This window comes from Strongylocentrotus purpuratus, unplaced genomic scaffold (assembly GCF_000002235.5).
Source record: "Strongylocentrotus purpuratus isolate Spur 01 unplaced genomic scaffold, Spur_5.0 spur5_scaffold_5, whole genome shotgun sequence".
In the NCBI taxonomy this organism is placed as follows: Eukaryota; Metazoa; Echinodermata; class Echinoidea; order Camarodonta; family Strongylocentrotidae; genus Strongylocentrotus; species Strongylocentrotus purpuratus.
The window spans coordinates 42,492,567-42,515,838 of record NW_022145611.1 but is presented as its reverse complement, the minus strand read 5'-3'; the positions used below and the strand labels follow the sequence as shown (position 1 = coordinate 42,515,838).

At 39.3% G+C, this 23,272-nt stretch overlaps 1 protein-coding gene across 1 annotated transcript; it reads right to left on the bottom strand.

Moving 5' to 3' along the window:
• Window positions 1-2,156: 2,156 nt before the first annotated feature.
• Window positions 2,157-22,887, bottom strand: LOC105446238 (protein SpAN-like). The gene is made up of 11 exons (XM_030999719.1): window positions 22,736-22,887; window positions 22,065-22,332; window positions 20,968-21,103; window positions 19,917-19,995; window positions 18,558-18,764; window positions 10,831-11,083; window positions 7,984-8,084; window positions 7,262-7,652; window positions 5,562-5,763; window positions 4,944-5,306; window positions 2,157-2,627 (listed from the first exon to the last, which is right to left on the bottom strand). Exons 1-11 carry the CDS (start codon window positions 22,820-22,822, stop codon window positions 2,507-2,509), a joined length of 2,208 nt encoding a protein of 735 aa, XP_030855579.1. The 5' UTR covers window positions 22,823-22,887; the 3' UTR covers window positions 2,157-2,506.
• Between the last annotated feature and the right edge of the window lie 385 nt (window positions 22,888-23,272).

Genomic DNA, 23,272 nt, shown 5'->3' with positions numbered 1-23,272 from the left:
TGCACTGCGAGCTTCCGTTGTTTGTATCGGTAATACTCATAGAGATGGGAGAGAAAGCGCCATCTAAGTTCGATTTCATTGGTTTAAGGTTTGAAAATTGATACTCAATATTGTGTTAAAGTTATATCAGAAAAGATAATCTTTATTTTATAATTCCACGGGGGCGATTTTTAATTTTTCAATCGCCCCCGTGAGCAACCTGACGGGGGCGATTATGGAGCTCACGGGGGCGAATCGCCCATCGCCCCCGTGTATTTTGAGCGCTGCTCAATACCCCACCCTTCCCTTACAATTTTTGATTATAAATGAATTTGAGCAAGGCACATGTATCAATTTATGACTTTTGCACTCAAATATCTATATGTTACAATATAATTTTAAATTTGTTATCCGTTATGAAAATTTAAGAAAGATTCTATTTGTTTTAGATTATAATCAATAATATTTGCAGGGATGCAGTTTTCGGGCAAAAGCCTGAATTCAGGCCCTCGCGGTTTATTCTCAGGCTATAGTTTAGGGTTTGTTTGTGCGTACAAAATAGCTCATTTTAGTTGATTTTCAGACCCTCTGATCAAGTTTTACTGGCATCCCTGTATTGAATTGAATTGAATGTACAAAATGAATACCAGAACCCCCAATCTCCCCTAAAGCCCCAACAAGCTCCCCAAAGCACCCACCCCCTACACACAAACACACAAACACAAAAAACACGCACATACACATACACACACACCCACACGCACACGCACACGCACCCACACACACACAAACACACAAACACACAACCAAACATAAACTCGAACCGCGCCTGTGAATAATCACTGATATAAATTTATGATTCTTTTTCATGCCAGACTATTCTTTAAAATCGCATTAAATTTTTCTAATTCTTTGTCATTCATCTAAATATCGTATAAATGTTGGTGTTGGTTCCGCCCTACATATTCAATATGGGCATGGCCTTATGATTCTACAGGCATTGTTATTTCAAACAACAATGAACACTAAAATCTCATAGACTAAATTTGATAGCTGCATTGCGCCGATTTCAATGGAATAATTTATATTGCCATAACGTAGATCAAAGAGAAAAATAATCTCCGCCGCTGAAGAATAGTGAACAAAATGGATTTCGAGTTTAACAATGATCAGAATTTAGCCCTATTGGAACACTAATTCGAACCGACGAAACTCGAGGCAATTATTTGAGAGGGCATGTACATAAAAAGTGAAGTTATTGTAAAGATTACTATTTCCACCATTTAGAATGCTGCTCTTATCGACTGACTCAGTCGATAAGAGGATAATGTGAATATGGTAGATAATTGGTTTCCATGTCCCTGCATGAACAAACGAACTGTATCATGAGCAAAATGCAAGCCATACATATATAAATGTCCAAACAGCAGACGAATGAATACTAATAGACAAAAGATATTTCCATTCCTTAACTATTTATTCAATACTCGCTATTATTACATTGATTCTGATGACCTGTAACTTAATTCACCAACAAATGGCAAAACTACTTATATTATAAACTAAGTACGACAAACAGATAATTAAAGAGGAAATTAATACACACTCTTAATAATAGCCATATTTTTTAATCTGCCCACTCTGGGGTAAAATTTACAATTTGTCATGGTTTAGAGTGAACAGAGGACACAATACTATCTTACGACGTAAAATATTGAAGAGGAATTGAATTCAAGGAAAAGACATGTATGGGATAAGACAGTCGAAAGTAATTTGTTGAAAGTAATGAGCACTATAGTGATAGGGGATCTCCCATTTGGCAACGCGGGCGTATGTGACGTCATTCAAGGAGAAGCCGACATATTTTGTTTATTTATATAGAACTGCTACAACATTATTATCATTCTTAATTTTATGATAGAGTGATTATATTTCACATAAGAGGGTATAACAATATGTTATCTTTAAAACACCATGTGAAATATATGTGTTCCATCACGAATTTAGTATTGGTATGTAAATAAATTTGAAAATGATTTACACAATAAATCTAGGGATTTGTCTCCGTTTATGATATCAAACATGGCTGAATTTCCGCTCGGAGTTTCTTCATGATAATTATTTGTCCTTGACCTTTAAAAAGATTTAAAGCTTTTTTTTTTTTAATACTATATTTGTGTCATTTTGTTCAATACTTCCTCTTCCACTCAGACTAATGTTATAATGAAGGATCAACCCCCTTTATATTAGCAATATTCTCTTCTTCTAAAATATCTAAATGCCCTCATAAGGTATTACAGAATAGAATTTCAAATATAATTTAGCTTAAACAATTAATCGTTCAAAAGTTAAGAAGAAATGATGAAAGTCTGCTCGTTATTATGTCCATGTTTATCAATAGCCTATAGTCACACCAGCGAGACCGACTCCTCACTGAGAACATACCGACCGCATGGTCATAATGATGGAGTAAAAACCGGTCGGTTTAGAGTCAATTTGGAGTCGATTTGAAGATGTGACTGAGGAATTAGATAGCAAGATATGAAACCTGGAAACCTTTGCCTCCAACATACGCATCAGATGATAAGCGAAGAGTGAGCTGGTTGGTCCGAGACACAATTGGCAATGGTGGAGACGTCCCGTCCAGGCTGCATCATAAATATAGAATAATATAAAATAGAGTGTACTACTTTGTGGAGCTCATTATCGAAATTCAATTACAATTTTTATGACGTATAAATCTGTTCTCGATCAGTTGACAGTGATTATTTATGACTATCATGGCACCAATCAAAAGATGAGAATATGGGTCTTGAATAAAAATATATAAAGTCGTAATTAATCCGGATCTATCTGGATTGATCTCAAGACTTCTGGTAAATTCGTACCTCAGTAATACGAACGAAACCGACACCATGAGGATGGTTCATCAACGAAAAATGATTCCGATTTGAGAAAAAATACTTAAGGCTTGATGAAACACCCCAGATCGACAACAGACCGAACCAACAATTACATTAGGTTTGGAATCGGTCTGGTGGTATGAGTGAGGTATCAATTGTATACGGGATTCGTCCGAGTAGTTAGTGTCCGAAACGGAGGTAGGGTTGGGTGTAATTGTCCTAGTGGTTAGTGTCCGAGACGGAGGGGTGGGTGTAATTGTCCTAGTGGTTAGTGTCCGAGACGGAGGGGTGGGAATAGTTGTCCGAGTGGTAAGTGTCTGAGAGGGAAGGGTGAGAGTAGTTGTCTGAGTGATAAATGTCGGAGAGGGAGGGGTGGGTGCAGTGGCGGCAGTGGCGGATCCAGGGGGGGGGGGGACCGGGGGGACCCAACGCCAATAAGTGACCTGCCAGTGTCACAAATAAGGTTTAAGAATATGCTCATCTGACCGTAATTAAATGCCTAAAACCCCTAAATTTCCGGGGCTCCATGTCTCGACCCCACCAGGGGCCCTAAGGCGGGGCCCTGCATGCTTGTCTGACCGTTATAAAATGCCTTAAACCCTTGAGCTTTAGGGGGCTCTGCCCCCTGGCTCCCACGCCAATTAGTGTCCTGCCAGTGTCACAAATAGGGTACAAAAATATGCTCATCTGACAATAAATTATTGCCCCAAACCCCTGAGCTTCCGAGAGCTCCGCGCCCTGGACCCCACGCCAATTCATGACCTGCCAGTGTCACAAATATTGTTTAAATATGCTCATCTGACGATAATTTAATGTATAAAACCCCTGAACTTCTGGACCCAACACCAATTTGTGTCCTGCTTGTACCACAAATAAGGTATAAAAAAATGCTCATCTGACCGTAATTTATTGCCAAGAACCGCTGAGCTTCCGGGGACTCCGCCCCTGGACCCCACGCCGATTCATGACCTGCCAGTGTCACAAATAAGGTATAAAATATGCACATCTGACGATAATTTAATGTATAAAACCACTGAGCTTCTGGGGCTCCGCCTCCTGGACATCACGCCAATTCGTGACCTGCCAGTGTCACAAATAAGGTATAAAATTATGCTCATCTGACGATAATTTGATGTATAAAACCTGTGGGCTTCTGAGGGCTCTGCCCCCTGGACCCAACACCAATTTGTTTCCTGTCATTGTCACAAATAAAATATTAAAATATGCTCATCTGACCGTAATTTATTGCCCAAAACCCCTGAGCTTCCGGGAGCTCCGCCCCTTGGACCCCACGCCAATTAATGACCTGCCAGTGTCACAAATAAGGTTTAAATATGCTCATTTGACGATGATTTAATGTATAAAACCCTTGAGCTTCTCGGGGCTCCGCCCCCTGGACCCAACACCATTTTGTGTCCTGCCAGTGTCACAAATAAGGTATCAAAATATGCTCATCTGACCTTAATTTATTGCCCCAAACCCCTGAGCTTCTGAGGGCTGCGCCCCTTGACCCACCCCCCCCCCCCCCAGAAACGCTCAGCGGGGCCTGCATGTAAGAGTTGGTCTACCCTCCCCCCCCCCCCCCCAAAAAAAAAAAAAAAAAAAAAAAAAAAAATTGCCCCCCCCTAAGAAATCCTGGATCCGGGCCTGGGTGGGAGTTGTTGTCCGAGTGGTTAGTGTCCGAGAGGGAGGGAGGGGTGGGAGTAATTGTCCGACTGGTAAGTGTCCGAGAGGGAGGGGTGGATGGGAGTAGTTGTCCGAGTGGTTCGTGTCCGAGAGGGAGGGGTGGGAGTAGTTGTCCGAGTGGTTAGTGTCCGAGAGGGAGGGGTAGGAGTAGTTGCCAGAGTAGTTAATCTCCGAGAGGGTGGGAGGGGTGGGAGAAGTTGTCCGAAAGGTAAGTGTACGAGAGGGAGGGGTGGGAGTAGTTTTCCGTGTGGTTAGATTCCCTCGATACGCTACTGAAGTTAGTTCGTTCGTTAGTTAGCGCGTTAGAGAGCTAATTCGTTTAGTTAGTTATACAGCTCGTTCGTTAGCTATTTTGTTTGTACGTAAGTTACATACCTCAATAGAGTCTCTTCTTGGTCATTTTGGTTCAGTTGAATCACCTTTAGGCAGTCATACTGGCAAAGATAATTAGGTCCATATTCCACGTCCAAATCATTGAATGTCAACCTAATGACCTTTCCAGGATCTACCTGAATGACGTAATCACAGACTATCTGGTTGGGGTAGTGTATGGGGTAGTTGAGTGACTCGACTATACCGGACTCCCCACCGAAGGTTCCACCGCATGTGGATTCTGTGATACTCTTGTACGATACCTTGAAGCCTCTCCTCTCTTCGGATCCATCGGTGATGAATATCAGCTTCATTTTGTTCGACAAGGATTCGAATGGACCAACGTTAGTCCTGGTTCCACACAGTCTGAAATATACCACCAAAATACGATGTCATACGTTATATCATTGCACAATGCCCCTCTCAATTCAACTTTGCCATTATATCATTATTACATATTTAAGTGAGGAAGGGAAGTGATTTTACATTTTGATAAAATATTGCATATATTATGTTATTTCTAATATCGAGAAAATCCAACCGACTCGAATCAAATTAGACTAACATTTATTTTGCGAGACAATCATTATTCTTTAATGCATTTAAAATTGATTTATTTACCGTGTTTTCAAAACCTCGTCAGTACCTCCGAGATTGACGATAAGGGCGTCATAGTTACATCTATTTCTGCCCTCCTGAATCTCCATTTCATCGATCTTTAGATAAATCTTTTTGCCTACATCAGTAGTTAGGCGGTAGACTTTCTTTTCCCGGGCATTGTAAGCATTCGGGTAGTTTGGGGAAGTTAAGGTACTTAGTGGCGCTGAGGGGAAAATGAAAATGAACGATGGTAATTGTATAAATGTACTTCTGTGCCTCGCCTTATAAACAATTGCATGTGATTCAAACCGATCGCTGCTCTGTATTAAAGAGAAAGATTTGTGAAAGCTAATGATTGATTGGATGACTTACGATTAATCGTAAATGTTTCATAAGACAGGGCTGTGGATGCAGGGGCGGGTCCAGCCGACAATTCACACAATGGGTGGGGGGGGGGGGCTCTCGAGAATTTGAAAAAAACGCACCCCCCCCTTGAGCGCCAGGGGAGGGTGCCCAATTCGTGAGAAAATATTTAGCGGCGATACAGCCAGCCGATGAATAATAAGCGCGCGGGGGGGGGGGGGGGGGGGGGGGTAAGGAGCACATTTTTTTTTTTTTTTTTTTTTTTTTTGCTCCAGACAATTCACACAATGGGTTGGGGGGGGGGGAAGGCTCTCGAGAATTTGAAAAAAACGCACTCCCCCCCCCCCCTTGAGCGCCAGGGAAGGGGCCCATCTCCCAAAAAGGGTAAAATTGTCCCCCTGGATCCATCACTGTGTGGATGTATGGGAATACATTTAGTGTCGGATTGCCCAACCGCCTCAAATATTTCCATAATAATGATAACAACAAGAAAAACAACAATAATAATAATAATAAAAATACAAATGATAATATAATAATTATATTAATGATAATGATGATGATGTCAATAATATGCTTCACATTTATATATAAATAAATATACGAACACACATATATATAATCACACCGACATCACACCAAACACAAAATTACCTTATCCTGATTGGCTAATAATCTTTCGGTTTTTAATAGCAGTGTGAAAATAATAGTTCCTTGTCATTCGATTTCAAACTGGCACACACTATTAGTGAGCTCCATTCTCTATTTTAGATTACCTGATCAAATATTGAAATAAATGATCAGAAAGCAACGATTTGTCAGCAATCTAGTGGTACACATGATTTGTTTGGCACAGGCATTTCCCAATGTAATTTTTGAATGTGTGTACCGACACATACCTGGGCTCAAGCACGCTATACAGAGTATATGTACTTGTATTTCAGGATTTACATTTTAAAGACCATTTTGGAAAGCCCAGGAAGCAATTCAGTAGAATTGTTATTCTTCATAAATAGGAAGATAATCCAGTATCTAGAATTCTGAAGCCTCGTTCAGATATGCAGCGGAAATCGCGGCAATTAAAAAAAAATCATAATGGCGTGTAATAGTGTAATAAGCTTCAAATTTCCTTTTTCTTTTAACACAGAGCTCAGTGAATACGCGTGGGACAATTTTATCACGTTTGTAGCTCGCAGTTGCCATTCATTCTTTTCTAACGCGGCGTTCTTTCCTTCGTTTTTTCCGACGGTTTACCGCGTCATATCTGACCGGTCTAAGAGGGTGTACCTATTATACTCTCTATAATTGACAAGTTTCAGCATCCATGATGAAAAGAGAACAAGAAGTCTTTGGTATACCTTCACTTGTTGGTGCTTTGGTAGTTACGACAGGTGTGGTTGGTGCTTCGGTTGGTGCATTGGTAGTTACTACAGGTGTGGTTGGTGCTTCGGTAGTTACTACAGGTGTGGTTGGTGCTTTGGTAGTTACGACAGGTGCTTCGGTTAGTGGTCGATCAATGGTAAAATGGGCCCTGAATCCCTTGTCGGTATTTACTCCGTTGGAGTAGAACCAGATCATAATGTTATCTTTTGCTACGATTGGGGCTGGTATTTGGTTTCCACAATACTTCTCTCCTCCGTATCGCGGGTCATCACTGTTGACCTGAACGTAGTCCCAACACCCATGACTGCCTGGATCTGCTATATCGAATGCGTCAAACGTTAATGTAATCGTAGCTCCAGGTTCGCCCTTTGAAATTAAAGACAAGGCTAGCTTTCAACAATTTAGTTGTAATATTTCCAGCGTTGCCACATAAACAGTAAATATGCTTAAATTCCTTCAGGATAATTTTGTTTTAGAAAATAAAGAGTGGAAATTATAACTCCTCATTACATGTTATACTCTACCGTGATCTGTATAAAGTGCCTCTTTTCTAAATAATTCTTCTATACCATCTGAATAATAGACAACATACCACACAAAATATTACATTTTTACAAATGGCCAGGAATCGGTCAGTTTGGAGACAGTTTAAAGTCGGGTTGGTGGGCAGGAAGAAAGCAGAGATAGTTTAACTCACAACCATATAAATCATGCTGGCTGAGTTTATGGGGTACTGTCCAGATTCATAGTCAGGGGATGTGATCTCCCCAGATGGCTCAGTTCTGGTGATCTCAGTAACTTTGAAAGAGAGGGAGAGAGAGAAAAATAAAAACAGTATATTCCTTTTCGAACAAGCAGAGAGAAAGAGAATGTTAAGTTGACATAATATAATATGACGCATCATGGTCGGGGTTTGATTAATACAATTTTATAGAAAAGGATACATATAGCTTCGATTAGTCTCATTGGACAACGCCCCCGATCGTCAGAGTCCAGCAGCCTAACATGTTAGCTTATGGACTTTTACCCCCCCCCCCCCCAAAAAAAAAAAAAAAAAAAAAAATCGTTAAAAATTATTTTTTTGTTTCAACGAAAAGCACATCCACCCGACGTACGTTGACACTAGTTCTTTCACTGGAACCCTCATGTCCCATTGACTTTTGAAAGTTTACCCACCGTAATTTGATCAAAATAGGTCGACAGCTCGCCATTGCCTATATAGCTTTGGACGCAATTTAGCACGCGATTGTAAGGTTATAGGTCAATCGCCCGAAGAATGAAGTATCATAGATCAGTTCTGATTGATTCATTATGTCCATTTCAGCCACCCCCCCCCCCCTCCCACCGTAATTTGTCCATTTAGTATAGGCAAACATTTTGCCGAGGTAAGCAAAAAAACATGAATATTCATGAACGCCATGGACTACTCGATTATTTACAGAGGGGTGCAATTGTGCAACACACCAAACTCCCCTACTTTCAGTCAAGTATTTCATTGTATTATGTAGTTTGGTAAGTTTATTTTACTAACTGTTTAATTATCAGATATTAATGATAGTTTGAAGATATGGAAAAGGTATAACTAGGCGTTGTTGCGTGCGCCTGTAATCCAGCTAACAGTGGAAGTTACAAACTGATTCAGCCAAGAACGCAAGTTCAAAGCTGAGTCATGTCTTTCGGATGGTGACGTTTAAAGGTCGGTCCCCAGACGTAAATAATCAAATCTGATTGATACACGTCTGTAAAAACCCAATACACACACACACACACACACACATACTATTGTATTTTATATTTAGCAAAGCAATCTCACATACAAAATCACTATCACGTGTTGTCTGATCCGCCGATTGCCGTCTGCTATATACGTTTAAGGCACATTTATATGTGGACTGTGATGTAGACAATTATGATTAGCCATCTGTCATTTATTAGTCTTTAATTGTTGACACACATGCAATTACCACACACGAACACTCTCACTTCCCCTCCCCAACACACCATTTCCGCACACCCGGTTCACAAATCATACCCAATGGCAGACACCCTGCAACATAGTGGAACATTCTAGTTTGGTAGCGACGTCGAACTAGCTACTTTTGTGCTGGCAATGGTCCAGCGAGCGAAAATGAGACAACCGGAGCTATATGATGGCCCATGGTGAAACATTCATGTACATGTATATGCAGGGGTTGGTTAACACGAAGGATAGAAGTGAAGATACCACTCCGCTATAATTAGTATAGAGATACCAGCTGCTTCGAGAGGCTTGGCTTTTTATAGCCTCAAGAGAACGCGCTTACACCCAGGCGCGCCTCTGTGCCATGGCAAGAGGTGCAAGTTCTCGAAAAGAGTGGTTAAAACATCACGGAAAATCTGAGAAACTGTCTATTTATCTTTGCTGGAAAATTGACGAAATTTTTGATCAGTTGGGAATCGCATACAAAAAGCACTTGATGGTATCCGCGCACGCTCAAAGAACAATTTAACACGTTAACCAATGGGTATCGCAGCAAAATTTAACTATTTGCATGGTAACTGGAATTTTGAGGGATCTCACTCTTGGACTATTAACCGGTTTGGGCATTTTCGTTTTTTTACGTGAACGGCCAGAATCATTACTCCAATTTCGACCAATCAGATGGCTGGATTTCTTAAGTGATGTATATAATGAAGACTAATCGTTTGGACGACATTTGATCCGCGTCAATTTCCTAAACTACCCGAATTTTTCACGTCAACCTTGGACCCAACAGGGTAAACCTTACTCTAAACCTGTCAATAAATCCGGAAATAATTGTTGCAGGAACAAATGCCTGGTCATCGACTAATGATTTGTTTTAAAGACTTTAATGACAATATAAGTTCTCTTTATGTTGATATTAAGTGGACTCATAATCCTGTATAAATGTCTGCTGATGGGAATAAAAGCATCAATATCTACTAGTTCGATTCGCTCGCTCGAATTATCTGTCATCACTTTTGAATTGAAACAAGCAAAATCATCATTACATCAAATAAGAATAAAAAAGTATAAAACTTATCCATGAGTGGGGAGATTATTGTGAAAATATTCCATCCCCCCCCCCTCCCCACCCCACCCCAGGTGAAGCATGGGTATGTAATATCCAGTGGCCCATAACGTTATTCTTTTGTAATATTGCTGGCCCGAGCAACATAATGAAGATAATTACGAGGCGAGAAGGCTAATGTTCAGTTTTTGTTCTTTAGTTTTAATTCCAAATTCAGGCATATTATTAGGTGCCTGAATATCTTTCCTAAATAGCCTTACATAATTTTGGCTTATTTAATTATAAGATGAGAAAATAACACCCGTCTTTGATAAATCATTTTGTTGTTGTTTCTGTTATTGTCATCTGTATTGTTATTGTTGTTGCTTAATTTAGACAACTGAGATTTGATAAACGGGTAAAATGCGTCACCGCCCCCCCCCACCCCCTCTTCCCCCTCCACCCTCCCCCTCTCCCTCGGCAAAAGGCAAAACTGTACCCAGCGTACTACTAAATAGTATTACGCAACTCACTTGTTTCGGGTACATTTGAGTTTTCGTTGCAGAGCGCCCCCGTCCAAGCAGGGGGGCATTGACATGTGCATGTTTTGTCTACAAAGCCTTCGTTGGCGCAGTCCAGAAGGGGGTCACAAGTAAAATTACAGTTGTAGATATAGTTTGCTAATTTGACATCGTAGAAACTGAGACCAGACCTTTGACCGATGTACTGCATGTCGAATGGTCGCTTTGTTACCAACGTCGGTATGTTTTCATTGATGGCGAATCCCTGTGTGGCGATATAAATGATTGATATTAACCCGGAGTATAGTCTTTAAGATGTTTTGAATCTACCAATACAGGTGTATTTTACATTTACATTTTGATTTCAAGTTGTACTACCCATTTTAAAGGAATAGACCAGTTCTGGTCATGCGAATGCATTGTGAAAGAAGCGTTGTGGAATCGATCAAAAAAGATTGATCATCAAGCAGGTATTAGTGTGTACACCAAGGTTCTGGAATCATCAAAATGATAGGAAGTTTGGCCCAGTCTTGGTAGAGTTACAAGCACTCTAAACAGAAAGTTGTATATGGGACTACGCTATATTTATCCAGTCCGGATAGATATAATAATTTACCAAATATGTCAATTAGTAGCCGGAATTCACCAGTGCTTTTGGAAAAGGGCATATAGGCTATCTTGAAGCGACTCTTTCATTGAGGTGCTGAAGGATGCCTTTTTCTTTTAAAATACCGACAAGCATGCGAAAAGGTGGACAAATTATCACGCCTTTAAGGTGCCCTTTCTCTCTAAGCTGCAGCCCCCTATATCACCTACTTGATGGGAGGAGAAGCTTCTTAGCACCCTCACCCCTAGGTCCCAATATTATGTCCCAAATTGAATGGTGAAATAAACAAAAAACAAAACAAAGATACAGAGATGATGAGAGAAAGAGAAAGTGGGAGGTCAATATATGAAAAAGGACCACTTCCTAATAAACACCCTTCCCCACTCTTCCCCCACTCGATATCTGTGTTCTCTTGTTCACCTCTGACGATGCCCCCATAAGGCCTCCCAGAGACCCAGTACCAGACACACCAACGTATGCTCAAGTACGGGTACCCCCCCCCCCCAATATAACCCGCTTGCAGGCTCCAAAATATAAGAGCAGTGGTAGGTCCATGATTTTACCAAGGAGAGTCGATGCTCGCTTCAAATCTCCTTTGTTTTCCGAGGTTCCACAGATTGCAGCAGTTTTCAACTATTAAGAAATTCGGCCAGTCGACCGATGACACCGATGAAACGGCCACTATGAATGGTATAGTCCGGCAGCCATCTCGATATACCTTGTTTTAGGGTCTATAGTTTTTTTTTCTTCGGATTATAGTTCCTTAGACCATCAATTTGAAGAATTCGATTGCTGACACTCTGTCAGCATTGAGCAATTTGAGATATGTGACGTCATACAAAATGGCCGCCAAAATCCCCTTTTAAACCAAAATTAATGATATAAAAAGTTTTAACAGCATTTTACTACATTAAATGGCAGTCAAATATCTTAATTTTTTTCTAGAATCATCACTAAATAAAAATTGCGATGCTGTATGATCACAAATGATATGCAAATTTGCATAATTCGGAATGGCGCCCTCTATAGACACATTAACTTGAATAGTTCAAAATGATGGCCAAATACCAATTTCTAACATGAGATTATCATATGTCATGAGTCAGATGCACTGGATACAGTGAGTAAAAATTGTGCTGCACATTTATTTTTATTTTGTAATTTTATACTCGAAGAAAACATGGTTGAATTTTATGTTCTCTGTCCCATAGATATGAGGTGGCATATGGTTATAAATGCCCATTTTCAGTGACAGCGTTAAGAAACTAGATTTGTATTCTAAGGTACTAGATTCTTTTTAATTAACCTACAAATTACGAACTACCGATACGATACAGGACTATATCCGTTTATAAGTTTGCTTCAAAATCTTGAAATTTGTTTAAAAGCCCTCTAAAGTGTTGGGAGCCCTAAAATATTCCATGCGGAAGAGGGTGTCATTTAACACTTAATTCTGCAAAGTGAGGTCGTGACTGTAATGCGTGCTTCCACACGCATGTTTGCAAATGAGCTCTCTTTTAATAACATTTTCTACAAACGCTTGAGGTAGTTTGAGGTAGTGAGGCAAGGTTTGGGGGTATTTGGAGCTCCTAGTCTTCGGACCCTTGATAGCCACACGTTGATACGAGCCTCTGACATTCAGTTGGTTGTTGACTGTCCATAACATGAAGCAAAGCATTGAGTAGGTTGAGTGATGACATAAGACCATGCTGCATCAACATTGCCAACTGAGTCCTAAGGGAGTCGAATCTTCTGCTTCATCACTTTCAGCATTGTACCCTATCCAATGCCAAAGTATGCCCCAAGAGTGTCGCATCCCGTCAACGCATGTCCTGCCAACATCGATGGAATGATATCTCCTAACTTGTCTACATTAGCAGGAACATCAATAACAGTTCAATTTGTGAAGGGGCGTCTCCATGGTCATTGGCGTTTTATAAGTCCGTCATGTAGATAATGATCGATGCAAAAGTAGTACGTAGACGTCTGTGTCATCCACTAGGACCCTAACATACATCTTCTCATTAGCATCAATTCAAATCGCTTGCTGTACTTCGATGTTGCCTGCTTCATCATAACTATGTTGTGGACAGACCTTTCCTTGCCATGACATCACTGCCTGGAATCACTTCAACAGGAACCTCATCTTGACGGTAAAGGCCTGCTTGTGCTTTTGCCTATTTCTGAGCACCCAATCATCCTGCAGACTCGCGCATATAATTACGATGTCGATCAACTGTAGTTTGTTGTCATGAAAAGATAGTGAAGTTAGCAACACTAGAGACACGTTTCAACAACTTCTCTCCCTAGCTTTATTGATCTTTCCAAAGCTTTTGACTGCGTACAACATAAACGCCTATGGAAGATTATGAGCTGGATGGGCTTTCCAGCATATATAATTCAACTCATCCAGTCGCTCTACCAATACCTAGAAGCAACAGTAAGAACAGAGAATGGCTACACCGAAAGGTTCACTATTGGTCAACTTGTCCGTCAAGGCTGCATCCTATCACCATCTATGCTGTATTCATTATGAGAAAGGCATTTTATGGTCAAGTTTCTGTTGGTGGACGAACGATCACCAACCTAAGATACGCCGACAATACAACACTCTCTGGCGTATTGATGGGGAAGGGTTGGGGGGGGGGGTTGGGGACAGTTAAACCCCCAAACAAAATTCAAACTGTTTTTTCTATATATTCGATACCAGTGATTTACAAATGTTGCTGAAATGACATGATTTTCCTGGGTTTTTTCTCACTTTTTAGTAAATTATTATTTGTTAAGCGTATGTTGGAAAATGACAAATCCTAAATTCACAGTCAAGCAAAAAATATGCTTATTTAAAAGCCTACATGTCAGGGTCCGCAGAACAGCGGGGCTCAGGGGACTCGAGCCCCCTCACTTTTTGTATAAAGTATGTTGAAGAGAACTAGAAAGAAAGAAAGAAAGTGACCCGAGGTGAAATGAGGTATCAAAATATGTTCATCTTACAGTTAATAAATGCCTGAAACCCTTGAGCTTCCAGGGGCTGTGCCCCTTGAACACCACGCCAATTTGCGCTCCTCTCTTCCTGATCGTAAATACTTCACCCCCCCCCCCCCACCCCGATTTTAAAAAAGTTCTGCGGGGCCTGCATGTAACATGTATGAGTGGTGGTGATGCAGATTGTTTTTCTGCCCCTCTAAGTGTTTTTGCTCAGTATGCCACTGACAACACTTATAACAAGAACATCAGAAGAACTACTAGAACTCTTTAAAAAAGAGTGAAGGATGCAAGTGAATAATTTGGACCCTACCTCAATGGGAAAAAGACCTAGATCATGATTGGTGGAAATTAACTACATGCAACAGAGCATGGTGGTTGATGGAGAAGAAGTTGATCAAGTGGACAAGTTTATATAATGTTCTTGGGTCAATGATTGTCAAGGAGGGTGGAAGCTCGGCAATATCTGCCTTTGAAATGTGGTGTTGGAGGAAGCTACTTGGGATATCATGAAGAGATTACAACACCAATGGACACAATTAATGTCCATCATCAGAGATCAACCGCCACTTGCTACTATGGATTGACGGTACAAGCTACAATAGTTTGGTCACGTTAGCAGAAGATCAGGAGACAACCTTGACAAATTATCATTCAAGGTACCTTTGAAGGAACACGTAACAAAGGAAGACTCAAGCTCAGATGGACTGACGACCTTCGGGAAATCACTAGCCACCCTCTAAATACTAAAGACACTCTACCGGATTGCAGGAGACAGATGCCGATCAAAAGGTCTCATCAAACGGGTCACAATGGTGAGCCATGATCTATATGACAACGACGACGACGACGAATAGTAAGAGATAGTTTCTTGGAGGGCAGCAGTGACGCGGGACTCAGTTGGAAGACTCTCGACCCGTTATGACTTCTAGATACTCTCGAATCTGTCAAACACCAAGCAAAAATCATCAGATTTTCATCCACAGCAGAGCACAACCATCAATGACTGTACAAGGTTGTTCCAGTGTCTCATGCCTGGCTGACATCTCAACTTTTGTCAAATTCTATAAGTCCGTCTTTGACATGGGAGTGCTCGTTTCCAGAATCATCAAAAAGTGCTGTTGGGACTGGTGAAAGCTCTTATGACAAAATGTCCTTGATATTCACCTCTCTTGAACTTGTCTGCAGTCCAATTACTCTGGAGTAGATCAACTTTTCATAGATTTTCGTATCCCAACATTGACTTCTTCATGGCAGCCATGGTTTGAACTTTCTTGGAAATTGTGTCATAGAATCCACCAGGTAATATCTTTTGAAATTCATGCATCTCTCTAGTATAGATGTCAACTGCTTTATCCACATTCACTGACGTTGGAGCAATGCTGGTCTAAATAAAGCCTATCAATTGAATAATAATGTGTGCCGTAAAACCACTTCTCACCGATTTGATGAAAAATGAATTCTTTCTTAGCCATTTTTTTTTCTTGACATATGTAGGGTAGGTGTAGGGAATTGGAGACCACCAAGCTTGAACCCATTACTGTCTGTCCGTGTTGGCTCCAATATTGATATAGCGACATACGTGGCCTTAAACAACACTTCTGCATATATCCAATTCATTTCGAAGACTACAATGCGTTCTCTCTCCGAGAAAATTGGCAAAATTGACCAAGATATTAGCAATTTTGATCGTAAAAATTTGCTCTGATATAAAAACACAATTTTCACTGAATTTTGTGGTGTATGCAGATATTTAGGGGTGGCTCTTAAAAATTAGTTTTAAAAGGAAGTTTATGAAATGTGCCAACCATCACAGAAAGCTTATGGCCATTGTATGTTGTGAATGGGTGTTGCAATTCACATAATGAATGGTGTCTGATCAGAAATGTGTGTAGGTAATTGGGGACACCAGGTCCAAGATGGGGGCCTACTTCTCCCCAGTTGTCCATTTCATGTTGAAAGGCACTATCATGAAACATATTTGGTCGTACGTGTCACCATTCTAATTTGAATGAATTCAATTTTAAGAAGTTGTTTCTTTGCTGTGAGTTTGATCAATGTAAAAGTCATATTGCCAGAACATTATTCTGAAAGTATTTTAACATAATTGAGAACACCTTTATTACTGTAAACAAAAACTACAGAAATATTTTGGGCCACATTGTTTTAAAATCGTTTCAAAATTTCAGTAAGTTCATTGGCTCCATATATCTCTTTCAAAAAATGTTTGAACTAACTATAACAATCCCATTTTCATTCAAATTGTATTTAAAATGTCTTGATTTGTAACTGTCCCTTATTACCTACACATGTAGGTAATGAGAGACCTTTGGTGATGACGTCATTAATCAATGTTATCTTATTAATCAGTTACATCATGACAACAATTTCGTTACAAAATAAAGAGAAAAAATACTAAAGGGAATACAAAAATGTCTGTATGTGTAACATTGTTCATGTTTATGTAAATTATGCAAATGTGCTTAAGGGTCTTCCATTCCCCACACCTACCCTATCTAAATTTGTACCAAACACGATGAAAGATTATGCAGCACAACTGCAATTGTTGCCCCCAAAAAGCATTTAATATGATTTCAACGTGACATAGATTTAAGAAATTGGCATTTGGCTGGCACATATATTTTATTCAAATTAATATGTTTATAGAGGGCGCTATTTCAAAATATGCAAATAAGCTGGTCATCTATGGCCATGCAACATCACAAAACAATTTGTTAGTGATGGTCCTAGAGAGATACAGACATTTGGCTGCCAAAAATTGTAGAAAAAATCCTTATTATATATTTATTATTCATTTTTAAAGGAAAATCATGTACTTTGGCGGCCATTTTGTATGACGTCATATATCTTAAATTGCTCAAGGCTGACAGAGTGTCAGCAATCGGATTCTTGAAATAGAAGGTCTAGGCAATCAAAATCCATTGAAAAAAAAACTATAGACCCTAAAACAAGGTTAGGCCAATAATCTGCATTTGGCTGCCGGACTAGTACAGAGGAGAAAAGGCCGATAGAATAGCCGATGAAAAGAAGAGAAATAGGCGATTAAATTCTCTTGCTCAAGAGCAGGAGAAATTCTCTTTCTATCGGCGTGACACCGATGAAACGGCCACTGCGAATGCGTTCGGGGGAAAAAAACGATTAAAAGTCCGATGAAAATAGTCAAAGGTCGCAATGTACGCGCGCTTTATCGTAACTTAACGTAAATTATTATACATCTTATGAAAGAGTGTTTTATACAGTGTGAGTCAAAAAAAAGTTTACACCTAGAAAATTGCTAATTATTTAAAAAAATCATCGATGAACATTAAACTGTTATATGTCTTACGAAAGAGTGTTTTATCCCAAATCATTTGGTACCATTTTTGTGTGGTATGTGTTGACGCTTGGATGAATAGGTGGCATTGTTTGCGAGAGTGCAAAAATCGACTTGCGCCAAAGTAATGCCTTCAGTATGTATTATGCTGGGATTAGCGGAGTGAGAGAATGGATTGAATGTATGTTTTTTGCAAAGGACAAAGTCACACCCACCCACACACACGCGCACAAATGTTCGTTGATATTTAATATTTGGTATTTGATATGTGTGGCATGATTAATTTTGTTAGGGTTGTTATTTGGATCTGCAAAGACCGATTTAATACCCAAACCCCAATTGTTTTAAAATCGATGATTTTTTAAATAATTAGCAATTTTCTAGGTGTAAACTTTTTTTTGACTCACACTGTATAGTGGCCGTTTCATCGGATGCGTCCGGATGCATCCGATGAAAATCAGGCCAGTTTGACATGGAGAAATTCTCTTTAACTGCTGCAATCTGAGGAACCTCGGAAAAACCAAGGAGAGTCGAGGCAGTATTCAACTATTAGGAAATCCGGCCAGTCGACCAATGGCCATCAGTCTTGCCCAAACTCAGAGAAATTGAAGCTTCACGAAACGGTCTTACGAGCTATTGTTCTTATTGGCCGTCGGGAGGCACTTAGGTAAACTAGAAACAAGTTTTTCGAACGTCACCGATATATACAAATTATTTTTTAAATGTTTATAGTCACAAAATCATTCTTTTGTGTAATAAAAGGATGGAGATTTTTTTTAAATGCATGTAAATATGCGGAGACTATGTACTTACGTATGCTCCGTAATGCATGACAGATGTGAGATCATATTTGACTACTTCGCTAGCCATAACGTCTTGAAGTGACTCCTTGTCAAAATTGTGTTGTTGATCTGTCTCGATGTTTGTCCAAAAAACTTCGACATAGTCGTCGCGGTCTGGTCTCGACTGCTCATGTTGGAATCCCATTGCGTGCCCGATCTCATGAGCGATGGTTCCCAACTGAAAACAAGTGCAAAATAATGTCTTTGAGCGTCTTCAAGTTCAATGATACCCCATAACATTTCATTTCATTTCATTTCATTTCTTTATTGTGTCCATATAGGATAATTGTTTATATTTACATGAACAATCTTGCTTCAACATATGAACATAGGAACAACATATAATTAACAATCAAAGGGCCCTGTTTTAGTATACATTTAATATAATATACATGATCATGATAAATATACTTTTTAATACTCTTTCTTCTTCTTCTTCTTCTTCTTCTTCTTCTTCTTCTTCTTCTTCTTCTCTCTCTTCTTACATACCCTGCCTTTTCTTTTATTCTTATATGCTCTAATCTAAAGTAGGTATTTTGTTTAAAAATTATTCCTTGATATCGTATAACAGTAGGGTTACAATAGGAAAATAGTAACGGACAGCATTTCATTATTTGTACCGGTATCTTTCTGATTAGATTTTTTTTTTTTTAATCTGAAGGGAAATTAAATACATCGAAACTTGAAAGTAGCCCCTAAACCTACCCCCCCCCCCCCCCGCCCTTGCTATATACAGTGTTGGCTCAATCAGTAGAGCGTCCGCCTCACAACCGGGAGGTAGTGGGTTCGAACCCCGGCCGCGTCATACCAAAAGACGTTAAAAGATGGGAGTTGTTGCTATCTTGTTTGGCCTTCAACAATAATGGATAGAGCAACGTCGATCTGGCGCTGCTCAGTGGCTGCCAGGTTCACGATCAGTTGGGCAGTTTCGATTTAAAAAATTTGGAGTAGATTATTATTATTATTATTATTATTATTCTATTTACAACCTTTCAACCGCTTCATCTCTTGAGTTTGAAGAAGGGAGCAAAACTATCATTGTCCCACTTATGTTTTTTGCAATCCTCGAGCCCACCGGCTAACCCCCCCCCCCCTAAGTTACAGTATTTGCTCTAGTAATATGTTATTTATCTAATATGAAAATAGGAAGCATACCCCAGTTACACCGCCAAACCGACCGATTTTTGACCATTCAAGAAAATGACTTTTTATCCTTTGAATAGTTGGCCTGTTGTGGGTCTTGTGCCTGTCTCGTTGGTGTAACTTGGGTATCGTTGTATATCCAAACAATCCCATGCAAGTACGGGATTCGCCTTTTCATGTAATTTACCTGTAAACACCCAGATCCAATTGATATAGGCTGTGGTTGCATCTCGTATGTAGGTTGCCTACCGACGTATGACCAGCACCTGAAATGTATTCATTTCGGACAGGTCGTCAAAAGTCTGATATTTTCCTCGATTTTCAACAAAAAATGTCTGTTTAGTTTGTATTAATTACCTTTGGGAGAATGCTCCATTTTTTCGGAGTTGATTTCATGTTTTATTATGAAGACATCAAGAAAAAGCACCGATGAAAAATGAAATCTACATTAGGCACTGCATGAATTTTCTCGGACTAGCTTATGCTTTTGCATACACCATGTCATCACCTTACATTTAAAGTTATAAGATTGTAAATGTAAATATGTTGATGTAATGGAATAAATAAATATAAAATCACATCAAATCAAATCAAAATCTGCCACCAGTTGTAAGAAAAGTACATTGACGACAAAGTTGAAGGAAATCAATGCCAACAAGCAAAACATAAGTTACTTTGATTTTTTTTCTTCAAACTGTCGATTGCCGATGAGGGTACAAGCACTTTATTTGCCCCCCCCCCCAAAAAAAATAAAAAATAAATAAATAAATAAAAAAAATTAAAAAAAAAATAAAAAAAAAAATAAACTAGACATTTGCCAACTAAATTGAAATGAAGGCGGCTACTGTTTTGATAGTTTAAACCAGGAGCTCGAAAAGAAGGCAGGGTATATTTGTTTTAAATCCTGCTTCAAAAATCTATTGTTTTTTTTTCTTCAAAGAACAAATATTGTTGATTAAAAAAAATAAAAATAAAACATTTTAACATATTACAATTTTAATAAAAAATTGAAAAAATTGCTCAGTCGTAAATAGTACTTTAATTTGAGGTTATATTAACGGCTTGGAAAAATAATGTGTTTATTTTTTATCATGTGACACACTTTCAACCAATCAGAAAACAATACATTGTTGATGCCGGATACAATTAGAAATCCTACTCGACCCGTCCTTTCGCATCCTCCATCGACACCCTTATGTTCAGTTTAGTGAGAGAGAAAAGCAAATGTCGCTTCTTACCCATCCGCCTTATGGAAACGAAGCCTCTGGTTGTGACCCAGTGTTGAGGAACGATCCGAAGAGTAAGTTTCAAACTTCACACATGTCTTAGTCGACCAATGATCCATTGCTTCGTAGATATATGGTATATCATCAGCTATAACGAGTATCATGATGAACAAAATATGCAAAGAATTTATGATTTGGGTTGAAAATGTGATACAATATCATAATCATCTAAAAAGTCGCTATTGCACAATGAATGTCCGCATACAAAGTTGTTACTAATAATGTTTAGTTTCACAATGCAAAAAACATCAGGAGAAGGCAATATTATATATAATCCTGATACATAGGGGGAGGATGGTCGGAGGGGAGGGGGGGGGGGGTGTCCAAATTTCATTGAGCTGCATGCCGAACCTTGCGTATTACTTCTCACGTTAGATCAATAGTGTTTTGAGGGTCTGTTAACATGATTGCAAAACCTTCCGAGAAATCAACTCTAGAAGACATTACATACCCCGTACCAATCACGTTTGGATTACGTAATATATGATTGTTCTGTTCACACATTTCAAAATGTGACTCGCAAGGCTATTAGAATCGCTTAGATTAGTTTCCGACATTGCTTGCGATCGTTTTGAAAATTGTGAGCTAGAATTTTTTTTCTCGTTCCCCCTGTTTTTTATGGTTGTTGTTGGGGGGTGGGTCCATCTACAAACGAGGAAGGTACGCATTTGTTTCTACAAGCTTGCAGGCACAGGCACGTAGTGACGTCAGACCTGCCATTCGATTGTCTACGATTAGACGCTAAACTGTCCTTTACTCCACACAAGGATTGTAATTTTAAACATTCGTAATATCACAATGAACCTCTATCCTGAAGATCGGATATGTTTAAATCTCACAATGTATTCGCGATTTTTGCTTTTCGAAAATAGAATCGCAGTTGAATCGTATAGTGTGTGATGGGCTTTTGATAAGACAATGGCCACCATATAAGTAGGGGTAGGTTACTTGGATTGGAATTAAGAAATGGAAAATAAATGGTTTAGTTGTTGTTGTTGTTTTTGTTGTTGTTTAGTTTAAGACGTGTCTTAGTCGAAACTCGAACTTACTTGGGCTATCCATGGTGAATGGCACAATGACGTCCCCACCGACTTTGGTCCATCTTTTCAAAACATCCCTCACGGCCTTCCTCTTGGTTCGTCCATCTTTGTGTTCCTCTTTCTCCTGTCGAATATATTCTTTCTGTTCTTCGTTCAGGATCATATCCGTCTTCTGTTCATCACCAGTTATCCTGCTTGAGAACGGGTCAGCCAATTTCTCTTGAACGGGCACGTAAACGACTTGTCCGTTGAATTCCACCTTCCTCATGGGACGTTCCTAGATCGTGATGCAACATAGAACATTGTAATGCAACATAAAACATTGTAATGTTAAAGGTAAACGCGTTATTTTAGCGAATACACAATTTTAAACGTCGCGTCGTTGACTGTTCGATTATGGTAGATAATAACGCAATAGAAATGACGCTTCGTGTGCCATGGACATTATCTTAACATGGAAATAGTTTAAAAATACTGTTTGCGCCATACGTTGATCATCGACAGAATGGGCTAAAACTTGACAAATTCTAAAAACTAACCAGAAAAAGGAATCGTGTCACACGAAAATGTTTTACAGAAACAAAAATCTAGAAAACAGTTGATAACTGATTTCCATTTTCTTATTCGAGAGGTATATCTTAATCATTAAATTATAAACGAAGCTGTGTCCCAATGGATACCTTTTCTGACTCCTTAGTTAATGGCTTGCCGAGTATCCCGGCAACCAAACAGGTCAACAAGACGCTTGTTGCAAAGGCTCTCTTCATCTTAGTATTCAACTGATAGATATTCAGGTGAATAAGAAGTGCTATGGGATTCTATTCCTAGTGCTTGGTCTATTTATACAAAATTATACCTGTCGAATATAGGCCTACTTATCATCCTTGTTTTGCACAAAATTACTTCCCACTTTCATTTCGTAAAAATTATTTGCCTACTTTAATAAGTAAATAATTGAACGCATTTTAATTACATGACCAAACATTCACATTGCAAATATTAACAGTGCATCCCTGTTTGTCCATAATCATGTTGAATTAGCGTAGCAGAAAGATTGTGCCCCTGATTGATTTGCGAAAATGATAGGGAGAGGGAAGAGAAATAAAGAATAGAGGAGAGGTAAACGAGCTTGAGAGGAACATAATAAGACATATACATTGACATCTCATTCAATGTGTTAGAACACAGTGCCCCCTCAATGATTGCCTGGATCCACG